Below are 19256 nucleotides of genomic sequence, written 5' to 3'. Positions count from 1 at the left end.
ACCTGCCGCGTCCGCAGGTTAGGCCGATCGCAGCTCCCAGTGGCCGCGGTTCGCTGTTCCAGGCCAATGGGAGCTGCTGGAAGTGGCGGCCAGTATATCCCTCAGCCCGCACCGCTTCTAGCAGCTCCCATTGTCCTGGAACAGCAAACCGCGGCCACTGGGAGCCGCGATCGGCCTAACCTGCGGACGTGGCAGGTAAACAAACCAGCCCGGCCCGCCAGGGGCTTTCCCTGCACAAGCGGCGGAACAAGTTTGGGAACCACTGACCTAACTAAACTAAATCAGATCCACTGATTTTTTATGCCTGAAGCCAAATACTGACATGTACATATTTCTTCTTTATATAAATATACATTCATTGCATGGTGATGTTAAGCACACAAATAACCATCTCTATCTTGTTCTGTACTAATATTAATGTAGTTATATTTTTTTAAATTAACTAGCTTTTTGATTCCCAAAACAGAATCTATGATTAGATTTTGTACTGCAACAGGTTGAGTACATTTTCTTTTTCCTCTCTTTAAGCTGCATTCTTACATATAAAGAACAGAGATGGAAATGCAAAATACATTTGTTTTCAATCACACAACTGAAAACAAATAATTCAGCACCAAAACAAATGACATAAAATTACAGCACTGTATTTGGAAAAATATATTGTATTTTTTTTAAAGGACCCTTCTGATACAGAGCATTGTGCTGTATACATGATTTGCATAAAAAGTCTGTTATGACACAAAATATCACCAACACACAGACAACAGTCTATTATTTTAACAGAAATACTTTGGGGCCTGATTCTGCACGAGTGTCTCAACCAAGGTGCTAAGTTACCCCAATTCCTACTGACTTCAACAGACTTTTCCTGTAATTAGCAATTACCATAAATCTGTAGATAGAATCCCAAAATCACTTTTGCAGTGCAGGGCATTTCTTGGGGACGAAAAATCAGCCAGGACCAGCTAATGGGCTCATGACAAGTTAGCACAATTATCAGGGATACAATTTTTAGTATACCTTTAAAGGGTTTATGGTTCGTCTTCCGCCTTTTTGAATGTACCTGTTGTGATGCCATTATGATGTGTACACAGTTCTGGGAATACAGAGAGCAATACAGCCTATTAGCTAAACAGCCTGCCAAGGGTCTGACCCAATTCCTACTGAACTCAATGGAGCTCTTTCAATCAACTTCAATGGACACCAGATCAGACCTCAGGTTCTTTGTCAATGCTCCATTTAGCTTCTACTGGCCAGATATTGAAAAGATCTCAGCTCCTATTTATGCACCGAAATCAATGCCCAGATGTTTTTTTTAAAAACTCAGCCAGAAGGGCTCTGAGCATTTTGGAAAAGTCTGGTGAGAACTGTCACATTAGGAGCTGCTGTGTGCTGAGCACTTTTGAAAATCTGGCTCCAATTCATCCTGATTAGTCTGGTTCTGAATCTAAATGAAAAAAAAAAATCAACATTTACAAATTTAGACCCCAATCCTGCAAACACTTCAGTGGGGCTATTCAAGTGAAGTTAAGCAAATCCATATGCAGTTGAAGGACTAGGGCCCTTAATTCTTAATGTTGTTTAATATACTGTTAATTTTTTATCATCTAAATAGTAGCACCTAGATAATATGAAATTCTATTAGAATTATGTCCAGCAGTTTGAATTGTCTAACAAGTAATAAAAAAATGAACAGATGTTTGTTTTGGGGAAATTATTGGTACCATGTACAAAGTCCAAAAAGTAGAACCACTGCTGTACTATGTTAGCAACAGACAGATTAACCACAGAGGGTGCTCCCATTACAGCCCCAATCCAGCAAAGCACGTGTTCAATTTTAAGCATGAGAGTAGTTCCACTTAAAACAATGGGGCTACTCATATGTTTAAATACTTTGCCTGATCAGGGCTTATATGCATTAGAGCACAGCTACAGGGTAGGTCCTATAGTAACCTGCAAGAGGAGGTTTGGGACAGGCTGGCTAGGTGTTAATGGGTCTCTGAACAACTGTTTTGGTTCGTTGTACAAAGCCACCTTGCTCAGGGCTTGTCTCCACTTACCAGTGGATCCACGCTGTGGCAATCGATACATCAGGGGTCAATTTAGCGGGTCTCGTGAAGACCCGCTAAATTGACCGCAGATTGCTCTCCTGTCGACTCCAGTACTGCACCAGATGGAAAAGAGTAGGGGAAGTCCAAAGAGTAGGGGTGGGGGTCCAAACTACGTAATGTCAACAGGAGACGCTCTCCTGTCGACATAGCATAGTTTGGACCCCCACCCCGTGAAAGCAGATCTAAACTACGTGTCGACTTGAGTTATGCTACTAACGTAACTCAAATTGCACAGCTTAGATCGACTTTCCCCCGTAATACAGACCTGCCCTCAGATTTTTCACAGGGGATGGTATCTTAAGGCGAGATGTTCTTTGCATCTGATAAAAAAAAGCTATTTTGTTTAAATAAGACATTTGCTGCGCAAAGTAAATCCTGCTCTGGGAAGTTTTTTTAAATGTGAAATTTTAAACAGTTGCTTTGATATTCAGGTTCACATTTTTCAAAGACTGAAGCCTCTAGTTTCCAATACATGTAATTGTGCACACCCTCATGTGCAAGTCATTGTATGAGTATGTGAGAATGCAACATACGACTACGTGTGCAAAGTGGTGCAAATGGAACTTTAGAGGCCAATCTTAGGACTCCTGAAAAACTGGCCCTCCCTAAGTGTCATGAAAATCCCACTGACTCCAAGGCTTCACAAGGCAATCCAGGGTGGAATTTGCGCTAGTTTTTTAAAACTAATCCGGTATGGAGTCTGCAGGACACAGCGAAGCTGTATGGGCTTCACTTTGAATGATGGAGTAGGTCTGCTTAGGTGCTTGTGTGTGAGAGGATGAGGAAAAGATGGGAGGAGGGGGAGCTGAAGTGGACACAGAGATACTCTGACCTTCATCACTAACCACAGCCACTTCCGTTGCCCCTTCTTGAATCAAAGCATTGAGCCCTTCCAAGTCAGAGCAGCTGATTCCAGAATCATTGATGAAAGTCTGGCTTGCTGAAGCCCTGTGACTACTGACTGAAGCAGCAGAAATCAAAGTCTGGTGGAGAGCATTGCTGTCACTTTGGTCCTGGGCAGTGAGAAGAACGGCCGGCTGCCCCACTGACACAGCTTCGCTTTGAGAAACAGGGGGATGAGGCGGTGACAACAGACTGACTTGGCGCAGTATTTGCAACTGACTACTCGCAGATAGGTCCTCCTGATTCTGGCCAACTAATGTGGGGGGCATAACATTCACTGAAGCAGCCTGAACTGTTCCATTAGCTTGAGGCACTTGATGGCCAGCAATGATCTTGACCCTTCCTTCATTGTAAGGAGAAACCTGAGTGGCTTGAATTGGGACTTGAAGGTGACTTACAGTGATCGGGGCACTGGTCTGCCTACTGGGGTCCATGTGCAACTGCAATACAGCCAGTTCAGTACTTTTGGTCCCATTATACTCTCTGTGCTGTTTCTTATGGCTCCTAAGAGAATCTTCTCGGACAAAGGAAGCCTCACACAGGCCACATTTAAATGCTTTCTTAGCATCCAATTTGGCTACTTGCCTGGAGCTGCCCTGCTTTAACTTATCTCCCTCTTTCTTCTCAGTAGTTTGCTTTTTGATCTTGACTTTGTCTCCATGGGCTTTCTTCACGTGCGTGGTCAGATTGCTCCGCTGCTTGGTATCAAAGCTACAAAAGTCACATTTGAAAGGGCGATCCTCGCAGTGAATTCTCTCGTGCACCTTGAGAGCTGCCTTGTTAGAGCAAGAGTAGTTGCATTTTGAGCACTTCACTGGCTGCTCAGGCTGATGGGTTCTTAAGTGATGCCGAAGGGTTGTTTTGTTTCCGCACTGGAACTCGCACTCTGGACACTTGAGCGTGTTCTCCATGCTGTGCTTGATACGGATGTGCGATTTCAGGTTCCCTTTCATGGCACAGCGGACATCACAGAACTCACATTTGTAAGGCTTCTCTCCAGAGTGCACACGCATGTGCCTCTTCAAGTCCGAGTTGATTTTAAATTTAGCACTACACATCCGACACTGAAACGGAGCATCTCCTGTCAACAAAACATGCATTTAAATTAGAGGAGTCAAGCCATGAATCTACAGTACTTCCGGGATAGACTGAAAGTTGCAATTAACTGCATAAACTTAAACTGGTATGTAAACTCAATTTGTTCCAGTTAAAATTTCCCATCATATTTCCACAATGCACTAAATTCTTTAATGAGCTGAAATTCAAACGTTGCATTCTCTTGTTTCATCTGTAGCTGATCAGAGACACTTTTGTGTGGGAAACATAGTAGCCACTCCTGGCGGAGAGCGCTTGTGGGTAGAGAGAATATGTGGGCATGCTTGCAGGCCCTGCAGTTTCTTGGTATTTGTATTCCAGATGTTCTCCATTTCTAGTTCATTTTAGTGGTATAAATGGTGGAACACTGTTCCAAAACAAGCTACTGAAGATTCTCAATCCTCCTTCATTAATAAGATTGAACGTCTCAACTAATGCTTTTAACTAACTGAGATAAAACATTAAAAAACAAAAAAGTTGTCTCTTTGCTAGATATTGATGCATTATAAACCTTTCCTAAACATATACGTTAGCATATACACATAACTGTAGTCATGCTGAGAACTTAAGCATGATGGAGTATTAAATCAGTTCCAAACTATGTGGAATTAAATTACTAGCTAATCATCTTTTTAAAATATTTTGATCATATAATATTTACCACTGAAGACCCAAATTAAAAATCATCCTCCAAAATAACGTACACATGTCTATTCCTATTCTTCTATGCCACATTTGCCCTAGGATATTTGGCTCAAATTTCTGACATTTGTAGAATCTGCACCTTTATTTTTCAAATAAGCCCCCTGGCGGGCCAGGCCGGTTTGTTTACCTGCCGCGTCCGCAGGTTCGGCTGCTTGCAGCTCCCACTGGCCGCGGTTTGCCACTCTAGGCCAATGGGGGCTGCAGGAAGCTGCACGGGCCGAGGGATGTGCTGGCCGCTGCTTCCCGCAGCCCCCATTGGCCTGGAGCGGCGAACTGTGGCCAGTGGGAACTGCCAAAGCCCCGCGTGCCAAAGGTTGCCGATCCCTGAGCTAGATTTTCAGTTTTTGAAGCAAATGTTGAAAAAGCAAAGAGGGAAGGTGATAGGGAAGGACAACACTTACTATCATGTACTTGGATGCACAGAAAATACAGTGGTTACTCCAGATTTATAGGATGTTCCTAAAGTTTGTATTGGGGAAAAATTTAATTGTAGTGGGGCACAATAATTGGAAAAGAAAAATTAAAAGAGTGAAACATGCAAAAGATAAATAATGATGTGTGGGTTCATATGAGTTTACTTATATAGAAATTTAACATTAGGGAACTATTTAGTGTATAGTTTTGTCTTGCAGAATCCTCCATTTCCAACAGTTGAATTGCATTACAAATTGCATGATGTTACCAACCGACTTTCCAAAAACTACAGTTAAAGATTTTTTTTAAATTAGTATGCACGTAGAGATGTGTGCCTGCACAGTACATGTACATGCACAATTTTTTATGGGCACACACATGAAGACTAGAAACAGCTGCAGCTGAAAATCTGTGTCAAAGGATTCAAATGCTAGATCTTGCAAACGTTTTTGTATTTACTCAACTTTAACCTCAGGAATAATCCATTTCCTTCCAGGGAACTACTCACATGGGTAAAGTTAGTTACATGTATAAGCATTTGCATCTTCAGGGCCTAAACCTCTGTTCTTTGCATTTCCTTGCATTTGTAGGGTTGTCACAATATGTGCAGCCAAAATAACCACATATATTTAATTCATAATCACTGGATCAAATCCAGGGCATGGACTTACAAGAAAATGACTCCGTTCCAAATATGATTTAAAAAACAAAAGAAGAAGCTGACTGTAGTAAATAGCATTTTCAAAACAATACTATTCATTCTTAACAGTTCTTCTCTGATCCACTTGAACAGTAAGACATCATTTTGTTATTACTCTGTCACGCCATGGAAGGAGAAAAGTGAAAGAACTATTGAGTGCTATGTAAGACAAATAAAATGTAGGAATGTACTAAGTTCAGTCAATGCTTTGTTCATTAATAATCAAACTGCATATGGCTAATTTATTTTAATAGTTAATATTTTATAGATCTTTGTGATATTTGTATAATTTCGCATAATTTGTTTATCCAGCTACATGTCATTGATTTAGCTGCTTATTTTTCAAATCAAGTTGTGGCATACTGTGCAAATCTCACATCTGTTTAATAATTGAGATATATAGCGTATTATGTTTGTGATAAAGATTTTTATTAACGAAGATACACTGGTTGCTAGTGTAGCTTATTTATTTTACAGTCACAGCTGCATACTCTTCTAGTTGAATTGTAAGATTCCGTTATTGAATTTTTACCTAGTTTACTGATGAAGGCATAGTGCATATTTCAATAGCTCAATTTTCATATATTGGACTGACAGTGTTACTTTTGTACTCAAATTCTGCAAATACATGTGTTTTTTAAATTGCAGATTGATCTATTATACATATTTACACTACTGGCCTTGCATAATTTGACACTGGCAGAGGTACCAAAGAACTTCAGGGCCTTGATCCTGAAAACTAATACTCCTGTGAATTGTTCCACTGAAATTAAGAGAACGAAAGGATTAATCAAATTAGCAAGGGTTTATAAAATCTGACTCCAAATTATACACAGTAGAACCTCAGAGTTACGAACTGACCTGTCAACCACACACTTCATTTGGAACCAGGAGTATGCAATCAGGCAGCAGAGAATAAATAAATAAATAAAAATAAAGCAAATACAGTAGTGTTAAACGTAAACTACTAAAAAAAATAAAGGGAAAGCAGCATTTTTCTTCTGTATAGTAAAGTTTCAAAACTGTGTTAAGTCAATGTTCAGTTGTAAACTTTTGAAAGAACCACCATAAGGTTTTGTTCAGTTATAAACATTTTAGAGTTATGAATAACCTCCATTCCTGAGATGTTCGTAACTCTGAGGTTCTACTGTAGGTCACAAAGACATTTACCTCTATGAATTTCTAACAGATTTCCTGCAGTACAAAGAATGGTTGATCAGTACCACTAGGACCTGCATCCTGAATACCTGTCTGAATTTTTCTTTTAACCCAATCCAGTCCATTTAATTTCTTAGTGAACAATAATAGGGATGGAATCATTTTTTAAAGCTTTGTATTTATATGCAACAAATTACACCTACAAGTTCTTCACATCTAAAAAGATTTACTTGGGAAAGATAGAGCAAAAAACTAAACTCTAAAGACTTGACATCGCATACTGAGCAGTGAAGGGAAGTAGTAATGGGGTCAGAAAAGACCTCACATCTGTGGAAACAGGAACACAGCTCACACTTAAACACATTCCCTCTTGCCTCCTAGCCACCATGGAAGTCGTTCCACAAGACATCTGCAAGAATAGGCATTCCAGAGATAGATAGGAGGGAGGGATGAAATCTGATCCCCACTACAGAATGAGGTGTTCCCAGAGGTAATCCATACAAGACTTACTTGAAGAACTCCCCTCTTTGTTTGCAATTCATCTTAGTTTCAAGCCTGGAAGGGCAAAGGCAAATGCAGCATGGTTTCAAAGGGAGCTGTGCTACTAATGAAGTGAAGAGTCATGAAACCTAAAGTGAAGGGTAACTTTTCTATGTGGATAAACTGGGAACTATGCTGACTTCTCAGCAGACCCTAGAGAATCTGCTCCTGGCACATGCCTCTTTCCCTCATCCACCCTGGAACAGCAGGGAAGAGACCACTTTAATTCCACAAGTTCTAGTATAAGAAGTCAAATTATTTATTTGGAAGAGGGGAGCATGTGGCCCTGAAAGGGTAACTTGACACAAAGGCTGTGATTTTAAACTGGCAAAGCAAGCCTGCATTCTCATGCCCATGTCACCCTATTTATCTGCTAAAAATCACAAAGGGCTTATTCACTCCTTGTTCTTCACTGGCTGAACCCTTCCGAATCAGGGCCACTTGGCCTCCCATTGGCAGAAAGTATATAAGTGCCAATTCATCAGTCTTCACAGCTCACTTCATCGGATGCATCCGATGAAGTGAGCTGTAGCTCATGGAAGCTTATGCTCAAATAAATTGGTTAGTCTCTAAGGTGCCACAAGTACTCCTTTTCTTTTTGCGAATACAGACTAACATGGCTGTTACTCTGAAACCAGTCTTCACAGGTGGCAGTGAAAAATCTACCTTACTCTGGTGGAAAAGCAGAGAAGAATAAAACAAAACTACTGTTTTCCTTCTTCCATGGATTAATCCTTCGAGAGGCACAACTGCTACAGCTTACCTGCGCACACTTGCATTAGAGGAGGTAAATCTACATCAGGTGTTCTCTGGACTCTATCTATCATTACTATCTGACTCCCCCATGTACAATTCCTACTGCCCATCACATCCTGTTATGTAGCAGCAGAAACAGGTGAACCTTGTAAAACAACTCCCTAGTTGTCCTGCCTGTGGCATCACAGCAGATTTGTGAAGCATAAAAGACTCTTCTGCTCAGGACAGATTGGTCTGACCCGCTGCTCCTCCACATTTCACATGTGATTTATTTCTTTTATCTGCTGGAAATAAATTCCACACTGCCTACATCTGAACTAATGTACAGTGTAATACCTCAATTCAAAATCAGAACCTAGAGCAGGTTCAAAGCTAATATAGTAAACCCTGAATAGTAATCGCTTTGCAGCTAACATTCACAGAATTTATCAAACCCGTAAAAAGCATGGAAACCAATCTAATACCACGGAATAAATGAAAAGCATCAGAGATAACTGTACAGTCACAAAAAAGATCAGTATCTTTACAGCAAATTGCATACAAACTATAAGAGAAAATCTGATTAAAAGAGAATTTAGGAAAATAATTTAACTATAAGAAGTTATGGATTTAGTGTTTGCAAAAGGTGTGTGGGCTGACAACCCTGGAGACTGAAATCATCTATTCACAGAACAAGTATAGCATGGGCAGCAGCAAGGCCAGTTTCCTCTTGTCGTCTTGCTAACATGCCTCAACCTTGATCTGGAGGGGACCCACCAGCAATGGTCTATGGATGTTTAGCTGAATTTGGTCATTTGCAGATGTAAACTAGATGAATTCTGGAGAAATTAAAATAGTTCTAGGGTGTCTACATTTGGAGTTTGTACTGGTTTAACTAGTTCAATATCTCAATCAATTTAGTTAAACTGTTGCAACTGTTCTATAACTGACTCCAGATTGGGAGTCAGACACCTCTGCACTTCTGAAAATCCCACTGGGCACCTATCTACATCTTTAACATTAAAATACCTCAAATATGGCCCAACACATTTTGAAGTCTTACAGTTTAGACTTACCAGTATGGGATCTGAGATGGACAGTAAGCTGGCTAGAGTTGCGGCTCGCATAAGGACAGATCTGGCATTTAAAAGGACGCTCATTTGAGTGGATGCGCTGGTGCTTGTTGAGACTGCTGTTGTCAGCAGCTGCATAGTCACAGTGTTTACACTTGTAAGGTTTCACCCCAGTATGGGAACGCATGTGCATCTTCAGCTTATCTTTGCGACTGAAGCACTTGCTACACACCTCACATTTATGGGGCTTATCTCCTGAAAACCAACGAAAGAGCGTCAAAATAACAATTTTTGTAATGACACAATCTTGGAACTTAACAAAACAAAAAGAAACTATATAGAATTTTCAAATCGCAATAGCCTGAATTTTCCAAAGGCCTCCTTTAATTAAACTCCAATGTTTATGCCTTCAAACACCTCCAGATTAACCATTCTTCCTAATCTGCACAGAAAAGATGGTAAGGAATGCAAACACTGCAATTACAATTCAGAAGACCCTTTGAAAAAACTGTCCCCTTACACTAGCTTTTGAAAGTTCATTTGAAAATGATTTGTATATTTTTCTAGAATTATTGTGTCAATCTAGATTTTCTTTAACTTCTTGTCCTAATCTGTAGTACAATGCGGTGATGCACTGAAAAACAGCTTCCCATTCATGCCACAGAGGTTCTCGTGTGTCAGTGATGAGTGAAGCATACATCATTTTTAATGTTCTGAACTCTGAAGGCCAGATGACTAAGTTACAAACTGGCCTACACTAAAGTAGTTTGTACCATAATGAGAGACTTGGCATGCAAAAGGACAGTCCTTGCATTCCATGAAGCTAGGGGAGGGATTGTGCCTCTTGAACATGTAGGTTGTACCACCTAAAACTAGATGCTTATTTTGCTGGAAAATCTACTGACAATAACAAGAAGGAAAAATAGAAGGTGATGGCTTTAGATTTTACCTGTGTGTGTTCTTAAATGACGTTCCACATCTTTCATACCATAGGATGTCTTGAATTGGCAACCTGAAAATAAATTAGATACCACAAACAAAAAATGAGATTTTTAAATTTAAGAAAAACTAACAAGACAACGGGACAGGGGACATGTACTTTGACAGATTCAGGATGTTGCCTTTCTCGGCATGTATCTGTAACATTTTTTTGTCAAATATATAAAGGCTCTGTGTTTGTATAAAAATAAAGAGAAGGAATTCAACATTGCCGGAAAATGAAGTCCACATCTTGTTTGCATATACTTACTTACAATAAGTAAGTAGCTATACTTACCTATAAACTTTAGTCTTCTAGTGCTTCCCTAGAAGATAATTCATTCTCTGCATTAACTCATTCTGGAATTTTTCGTGGTAATCTCTAAAACAAATTGTGTGGAATCTCTGCCTGGGTTTTGAGATGCACTCTACAGTACACAGGGGACACAGGGAGACTAATTAATTTCACATATAGTCTCAGATTAGAGATAGTGGGCGCCTAGATAACACACTGGGGCCTTCATTCTCAGGAGTTTTGCCTGAGTCCAGAATACTGGGTAGGGCCCTGAAAATTTGTGTGTGTGCAAACTAAGACTCTGCTTGTGAAATAAGATTCTCAGGTAAAGGAAAGACTTGAAACAATACTGTAAACTCTATTTAAACAAACAAGACTACTCATGTGAGGAAAGGTTTCAGAGTAACAGCCGTGTTAGTCTGTATTCGCAAAAAGAAAAGGAGTACTTGTGGCACCTTAGAGACTAACCAATTTATTTGAGCATAAGCTTTCGTGAGTGAGCTGTAGCTCACGAAAGCTTATGCTCAAATAAATTGGTTAGTCTCTAAGGTGCCACAAGTACTCCTTTTCTTCATGTGAGGAAAGTTTAACTTCCAAGGCTTGCAGCACTGAATCCTATATGAAAGAATTAAGCATCTGTTTTTCAGGAATTTATACAGTAACTTCACTGATTAATATGATTTAAATATTGACAATATTTAAAATCAGTCCATCCTTGCAAACATTTTGGTTCATCAGAGCTGGGGATACAGTGCAAATAACTTTTAGGATTCTTCACATGAGTTGCAAGATTGGGAACACAGTTAGGAAGATACAAATCAGGACATACTTTTACAGCGATGTGTGTCAGCACACCTGGAAGCCAGGTAGAGCCCCAGTGACCCTGGCCAGTACACATCATTAGAGCAAGATTAGAGTCTGAGGGCTTGATTCAACACTCACTGAAGTCAATGGCAAAACTCCCACTGATTTTAATTGTGTAGGATCAGGTCTAAAGGAGCATATCATGCTGTCTTCTAGATTCTGTGCAGATTAACTTCATGAAATTAGGCAAGCCTAACATATTTATAACTATACTAAGCCCACCAATTGCAAAAATGAAAGAAAAAAAAGACGACGTAGCCAATACCTAACCTGGATAGCAGCAGTTCAATTTCTTTTGGACAACTGCAGTAGTGGATTTTCTGGAACGCGTTTTTGATGATGGAGAGACAACAGCAGCAGTCTGAGGTTCACGGCTCTCACTGGGCAGATATGTTTGGTAGCCATGCTCAAAAACAAACTCTGGAGCAGAAACTAAAAACATAAAAATGGCCCACTTTCTTAGTATAAACATCTCCAATTCATATCAAATTCTATTAAGCACCACCCGTACCTAGTTCTAGTTTTACAATCACATTTGCCTATTCTTTTATAAAATGTTTTTCTCTACCTATTACAAGCGAAAGCCCCAGGTAAACAAAAAAAGAAACTGACGAAGGCCATCCTGCAAGTCCTTTGCACCAGTACAAAATTGCACTGAAACCCGTGGGATTTTGCACAAGCACAAGGGTGTGATGGCGTGGATCCAATTACAGGACTCAGGGCTGAGTCAGTTTCTTCTGCTGTTTGTGTGGGGACGGATTACTTATATAAATACAGTTATACATGTTGTTATGCTGAGTAATTGTCAGGGGGGAGGGACAGCTCAGTGCTTTGAGCATTGGCCTGCTAAACCCAGGGTTGAGAGTTCAATCCTTGAGGGGGCCATTTAGGGATCTGGGGCAAAAATTGGGGATTGGTCCTGCTTCAAGCAGGGGGTTGGACTAGATGACCTCCTGAGGTCCCTTCCAACCCTAACCTTCTATGATTCCCTTTCTCTTTTTTGGGGGGGGAGGGATAGCTCAGTGGTTTGAGCATTGGCCTGCTAAACCCAGGGTTGTGAGTTCAATCCTTGAGGGGGCCATTTAGGATCTGGGGCAAAAATTGGGGATTGGTCCTGCTTTGAGCAGGGGGTTGGACTAGATGACCTCCTGAGGTCTCTTCTAACCCTGATATTCTATGATTCTAAATGTTAGCAGCATCGAAGCCCTAAATCAGTATTCAGGGGAAACAGCAAAACTGGCTTTATACAAAATGCTGTCAAAAGTATGAAGTAAACAAACTGAAAAAATAGGATTTTCTTTTTAAAATATCTAATCTCTTTCAGTTATAGGAATTTTAGGTGTCAACTGTAAACACAGTAAGAAAAAACATTTTAACGCAGACTAATTAATGGCTTTTAAGTTGATTAAATCTCACCGCTTTCCTACATCAAATAGGTTGGTATTATTGCCTTTGTTTTACAGGTGAGTAAATAAGAGGCAGATAATTTAAGAAATTCATCCAAAATCCAGTGAATCATGGGCAGGGATTAGAACTCAAAAATTCCTGGCAGCCAGCCCTGAATTCAGTCCACTTGACTATCCTATCTTTTCACTAGTTTTAAGGCTTTTGTATATCAGATTCTTTATCCCAAAACGTTTCTGCAAATCTCTCTGAAAATTAATGTGTCTGTTCAAATTAATTCAAACTAAATGAGGCCCTGAGCCTGAAAACATGCACGCATGTAACTTTATGCAAGTAAAGGTCTGCATATGCGTCAGCCTAACTTAAACCTCTGCAGAGGTAGGAATACTGAGTAAATACTTCTAGCTAACTAATTGTGAGAGCAGTTGTTCCAGTGCAGCGTTCTCTTATAAGAAATACCCGGACTGAAGACCAACAAAAACTCTAAGCCTGTGTTTGTTAACAAGGGCACCACTAAAAATGTCCTGTAATTTAAGTATTTTTCATAAATACTGCCACTGATTACAGTTTCCCTTTCATTAAGTGCTGGCTACATGTTGTATCAGTCTATAAACAGATTCACAGTTTTAATTGTCAAATTAAGTGCATAGTGTTATACCAAAGCTAACAAAGTAGTCAGATTGCTTCTCCTTCCCTCACCAAATCATATGTGAATACTTGTGTGCAAATTGGTGTTTTAACGTAAAGTGATGGGGTACATGGATTTACATTTCTATTTTCTATAGGATGTGTGCTTTCAAATTCCTAAGCAATACCTGTGATGGTCTGAGTCTCTGAGGTGATTGTTCTGGTTGTGGTTTGAGTCTGTGTTGATGGCACAGTTTCTTCTGAAACAAACTGGACTGTACTAGTGGTTCCATTTGCACTGATCAGCTGGCAGCCGCTTTGCTTGTGAGCAACGAAGGCATCGAGGTTATTGAACTGCTGCTTGCAAATGCCACAAATGTGGATATCTGGGGTGAGCTCCACTAGGACAGTGGTGCCTCCTGGAACTACAAAAATGGAAGGAGATCAAATAATTTACACTGATGAAATCAAAACATAAAACATTCCTACACAAAAGCAAAGAGAGACTCCAATAAGATTATCAAATGGATCAACGCCTCAATTAGAATATCATGCATTCCAATTTCTCATTGAATAACTGCAACATTTCCCTTTCACCTACTATTGGGAGAGCTATAATAGGAACTGTGAAACCAAGATGCTGAACTCTATAAATACTGTCTTCTTTTATGTGAAGAGGCATAGCATTCAGCAGATGACGGCACATGGGTGTTACAACCAATGAAGAACTAAACATATTTAGTGGTATATGAAGCTTCTGGGCACTGACTTCAGTAGGAGCAGAGTGTGCTGAGCAGCCTGAAGTGCAAAGCCATTCGATCACAGCCAACCTAAAAAAAAAGTTACACTAAGATTCCTGGGAAACTTGATTCGTGAAACTTGCATGCCTGCAATGCTGAACCTTAGGTTGCTGATAAGGTTACATTCTGTTTCCATGTTACTCACTAGGCTATAGGGGCTTACATGACAGTTGCGCTCTGGGAACTTGCATCTTTGCATGCTGCACGGTGACACTCTCACAGCCAGGAGGCTTGCACTATTGCAAAATGCCTTTGTGAATTGGACCAAAGGACCTACACCATTGCTCCTTGCATTAAGCCCAGGGGGCTTACCCTATGCACCTGGGGAGCTTTCCCAGAAAATGTAGCCCCTTGCCCAGTGCTCCAATTGTGGGTGGATGGGTCCGTAATGAACATGGATAGTCCTGGAGGCAGAATGGAGTGAGGTGTCAGGGTAACTCTTGATTGGCTCCCCTGCAGGCATCCTCTGTGCTGCCCAGCACAGCCCAAGCAGCAAGATGGCCTTTTCCCCTCTGCCCTTACCTCCCACCGCCTTCTGCCCCGCCTCCTCCCTTGCCCTTACTGCTTAACATCCAACTTCTTCCCCTGCCTCCCCTATCCCTAACTGCCCCATGTGGCCTATCCCTAAGTCCCCAACCTGTTCCCCCTGCCTTCTCCCCCACTCACAGCTCCTCCTTCTTACCGTTACTGTTCCTTAACAGCCCTATCTGCCCCCAAACCTCTGTGCCCTACTCTGCCGCCCCCAGCCTTCTGCCCGCCCCCAACGCCCCCCAAGCGTCTGACGCCCCCTCCCCAGTGGGGGGCTAGAACGGTCCCCCCACCCCGATCCCTCTTTCTCCCTGACCCCCGATCTCCGCCCCCCTTGCCCGTCTCCTCCGCGAGCCCGTGGCCGGAGGAGGAGAGCTGGGGACGGGCGGCAGCAGGCCAGAGTCGATCTCCGCCGGGCAGCGCCTCTCGCCCGCTGCCGGGACGAAGGGGCTTCTTCCTGGGCGGGGCGTCGGAGCCCGGGACCGGCTGCGGTCCGCCCTCCCGCGCTGAGCGGCGGCTGATGGCTCTGGCCGCCGCCCGCCTTCTCCCCGAGGACCGGCCCCTCGCTGCGCCCCGGCTCCCCGCCTGGGGCGTCGGCACCTGCTGCTCGCCCAGGCCCCGGCCCGACGGGGGAACTCCAAAGCGGGGCCGCCCGGGGAGCCTCTCTCCGCGGCCGCCCCCAGCCCCCGTTGCGCGGCGGGGCAGCCCGCCCAGCCCGCCGGCTGCTCTCCCCCGCGTTCCTCCCCGAGCCACGTTCCCGGGCTTGGCTCCCGCCCGCTTCTTGCGCTACTCAGGTTTCGGGGCCTGCCCGGGCCCCGGCTCGGCTCGGCTTCCCCAGCGCGGGCCCCGGAGCGCGCATTGCCCGCTCGGCACTTACACGGCACGGGGCCCGGGAAGCCCGGCGCCCTCCCGCCGCCCGCGTTCATGGCGCGCGGCACGGCCTGGCCCGGGAGCTCCGCCCCCCGGCAAGAGGCTCACTGGCGGCGGCGGCGGCGGGGACCCCCGCGCCCCGGGCAGGGACGGACGTGAAGAAGCCCAAGCCGAGCGTGCCCGCGCGCTGTGAGCATGCTCAGTGACAGCCGCGGAGGCCGCTGCCCTCACGGGGCCCGGAACCCACCTGCTCGTTCTGGGACGGCACGTGGGGACACAGGGGAGCGGGGCGGCTGGTGCCCCCCGCCTCTCTGTGCGGCTCTCGGCAGGTGCCTGTTTAGAGTCTCTCTACGCTGGGCAGACTGCAGCGGCGTCTCTGTACAGCGCCAGGCAGCCTGCTGCGGATTCTATAGGCACTCGGTGCAGGCTGCTGCTGCCGATTCCATAGGCACTCGGTGCAGGCTGTTGCTGTGTGTGTGTCTGCAGGCTGCGGCTTGCTGGTTATTAGCCATCCAGCTCCACGCTGCTTGTTGCCTGTCTCTCCCCAGCTCTGCACAAGAGGGTGCTCGTGTTTACCTATCCCACACACGGCGCACCCGGGACTGCTCCCACAGCTCGGGTATTTGCAAGCACAGCAAGGCAAATTAAGTGCCTCCAAGTATCAGAGGGGTAGCCCTGTTAGTCTGTGTCTACAAAAACAACGAAGAGTCCAGTGGCACTTCAAAGACTAACATTTATTTGGGCATAAGCTTTCATGGGTAACAAACCCACTTCTTCAGATGCATGGAGTTTTTTTACCCTCGAAAGCTTATGCCCAAATAAATGTTAGTCTTTAAGGTGCCACCGGACTCCTCGTTTTTAAGTGCCTCTACTCCGTAGACTACTGCGTACTAGGTATCAACTGTAAAAGGAGGAATAATCTCTTTGCTGTGCTCTCACTGATTCCTCTGCTAGTTCCAAGGCAGAATAGAAGGGAAAACAGTTTCCCTCAAAGGCAGAGGGGAGAAGGCCATAGGGGGAGCAGATTGGAAAAGTATTATGTGATTAAAGACTATATCCTAATGCAGTTGCACAAAGGGGGCAAATTAAGGTTGGACAGGCAAATTTAATTCTGATATTTCCTCACTTTTGAGTGCTTGACTTTGCACTCTGAATATTCTTTTCACCTAGTCCTTTGTGTGTAGTCAATTATAAATGCTGGTGTATACAGTGTTATATATGGTGTTAGTGTATACGCTAAACAGATAGTTTCAAAGTACAGTTCATGTTACAATTGGAGTTTTACTCCCCTGGGAAAGTGGCATCCATATGATATCTCTGGTGATTTATTTTGCCAAAACACTATACTACAGACATAGGACCGACTAGGATGCAGGAGGGGAAAATCCTAGTTCTGGTCTCCAGAGCAGAGCCTGCTGAATAAATGTGTTGAATAACACATGGTAGGTACAGGAAGAAGATGATTGAAAACACTACATATATCCCCCTTTGAGACTACAGGTAAATTTTAATCCCAGTTCTAGATATGTCGTCTAAATAATACCATAAAATGATTTAGAATAATCCCCAAATTTGAGTTAAGCCACAGTGGACATTGTGAACATTGATATGGTTTTAGAAATGCATTTAGGATTCTCAAATCACACTAGATTAGACTTACAGAATTTCCATTGAAACTCTGGAAACACACCTTCTATTGTGTCAGCATAAATATATAGTTATTGCCTATAAAATGGGTTTATGAAAACAACCTAGAAGTAGAAAATATGGTAAGTCCTAATGACGCTTTCTTTGGAGTGTGTCCAAAATATATCATGTTTAGGATAGTTATAACAATCAACCTTAATCTATTTTTCCATAGTTTAGAGAAGGCTTCATCGTTGAAACATCAGCTCTCACCCTTTTTACTATTTTTTCCAGCATATTTACTTTTATCCAAGGTAGATATAACCAAATTGTTTTTTTCTGCAATAGTACTATACTTCATTTCAGCTGTAGTTGTACTTTGGAGTGTAGAATAATTTGTTTTAATAAGTTTTCACTGTGTTATTGTCCTTCCATCAGAACATCAGCCTAGCCCAAGTAGAAAATACTACAGATCTCAGACATTATTTGTTTTGGGTTTTTGTTTGTTTTCACTGAATTTATTACCTGTGGAAGGGGCTAGAATGACACCCAGGAAGACTGAAGTCCTTCCTTTATCCACACAACAGATACAGCATGGGCAACAGAATTGAAAATTTACTCACTAATGTGCCTTCTCTTTTGGACTGGATGTCCAGAGACACTTGGGTAACAACTTTTAATTGATACCAGTGAAGACTAGAGTTGAACCAATGAGACCGAGGCGCTGGAACTAGGGGTGCTGGGGATGCAGCAGCACCCCCTGGCTTGAAGTGGTTTCCATCATATACAGGGTTTACAGTTTTGTTCAATGACTTTCAGAACCCCGCCCCCTAGAAAAACTGTTCCAGTGCCACTGGACAGAGGTGAAAGGCACAGTAGCCAATGCATTACCAGTCTTTGGAACCATCCAGTTCCCCAACAATCACTATTACTCTTGATACTCAGTCAGCTGAATAGGATTAAAAAGAAGACTTACATTAACTCATAGGAAGTACAAGCATAAAATAGTGCAGCTGTCGAGTACTTACTTATGGGGTTCAGGCAGGTTTGTACTTGTCACGGCTAAGCTATGCTACCGTGGCTACGCTACTATATTTATACTTGTAGCTCTCATCAAACTAGTGCAACTATGCGTATGTGAGCTGGGAACTACATCCCTAACTCATAGTGTAGACATAGCATTAGATGCAGGCAAACATCACTCCTACAGCTGGCAGTTCATAAAGGAATTTATTTCCCCTTATTCCTGCCAGTTCTCTACTAACAAGCATTTTGGGGGCAGTCCAGCATGTCAATAGCAGCCTGAGCTTCTTAGCTCCCTGTGCTTGCAAGGAAAGAACTGAGGGCACTCTGAGGAAAGACATTTGCCAACACCTCCTGAAATGAAAAAGGGGTGAAGCTGCACTCTTACACTCTTTAATCTGTGGAACTTCACACACAATGTTAGAAAGCAGTTCTGAGTCACAGCACCGCTGAAGATCATTTCAGCGAACTTCCATATTTAACCACACTAAACAATGTTTAACTTTCAAAAGAATCACCCAGTTCATGAGATGTTTGTACAGAAATATTCTTATAAACACTAAGCATAGCATAACTTGACTCACAGAAGTAAATTTTATCAAGTGCATAATGTTTGCAGGATTAGGGCTTTATTTATATTGAAAGCTGTTTTGGACAGAGACCGGGTTTTCATATCTGACTTTATAGGGCCTACTGAACATTTGGCGCTACATAAATAATAAATAAAGCACCTTGCTCTATGAGGATTGACTTTTGCCAGTATAATACTAGACTGAGAGCTTGAACCGCCGAGCAGACTCTGTGGAG

General features: G+C 42.7%; 1 protein-coding gene across 3 annotated transcripts; it reads right to left on the bottom strand.

Annotated features, from left to right (window-relative positions):
• Nucleotides 1-270: 270 nt before the first annotated feature.
• ZFP64 (ZFP64 zinc finger protein) lies at nt 271-16178 on the bottom strand. 3 transcript variants are annotated; one of them, XM_074969956.1, is made up of 6 exons: nt 15808-15900; nt 13791-14027; nt 11842-12003; nt 10384-10446; nt 9438-9689; nt 271-4095 (listed from the first exon to the last, which is right to left on the bottom strand). In XM_074969956.1, exons 1-6 carry the CDS (start codon nt 15854-15856, stop codon nt 2795-2797), a joined length of 2064 nt encoding a protein of 687 aa, XP_074826057.1. In that variant the 5' UTR covers nt 15857-15900; the 3' UTR covers nt 271-2794. The 3 variants fall into 3 exon arrangements, with proteins under 3 accessions (XP_074826057.1, XP_074826059.1, XP_074826058.1); XM_074969958.1 differs by lacking the exon at nt 15808-15900 and adding an exon at nt 16048-16178 and having other exon boundaries at nt 273-4095; XM_074969957.1 differs by lacking the exon at nt 15808-15900 and adding an exon at nt 14566-14858 and having other exon boundaries at nt 273-4095.
• Between the last annotated feature and the right edge of the window lie 3078 nt (nt 16179-19256).

This window comes from Natator depressus, chromosome 13, assembly GCF_965152275.1.
Source record: "Natator depressus isolate rNatDep1 chromosome 13, rNatDep2.hap1, whole genome shotgun sequence".
NCBI classification, from domain to species: Eukaryota; Metazoa; Chordata; order Testudines; family Cheloniidae; genus Natator; species Natator depressus.
This window is presented reverse-complemented; position numbering and strand designations above follow the sequence as displayed.

Bases quoted from the DNA above. Each gene is read 5' to 3' on its own strand.
- ZFP64 (XM_074969956.1), bottom strand. From the start codon at position 15,856: ATGAACGCGGGCGGCGGGAGGGCGCCGGGCTTCCCGGGCCCCGTGCCG. The intron at 12,004-13,790 runs GTATTGCTTAGG...TTATGTTTTTAG, and splicing joins AGAGACTCAGACCATCACAG to TTTCTGCTCCAGAGTTTGTT. The intron at 9,690-10,383 runs GTAAAATCTAAA...GTTGGTTTTCAG, and splicing joins TCATTTAAGAACACACACAG to GAGATAAGCCCCATAAATGT.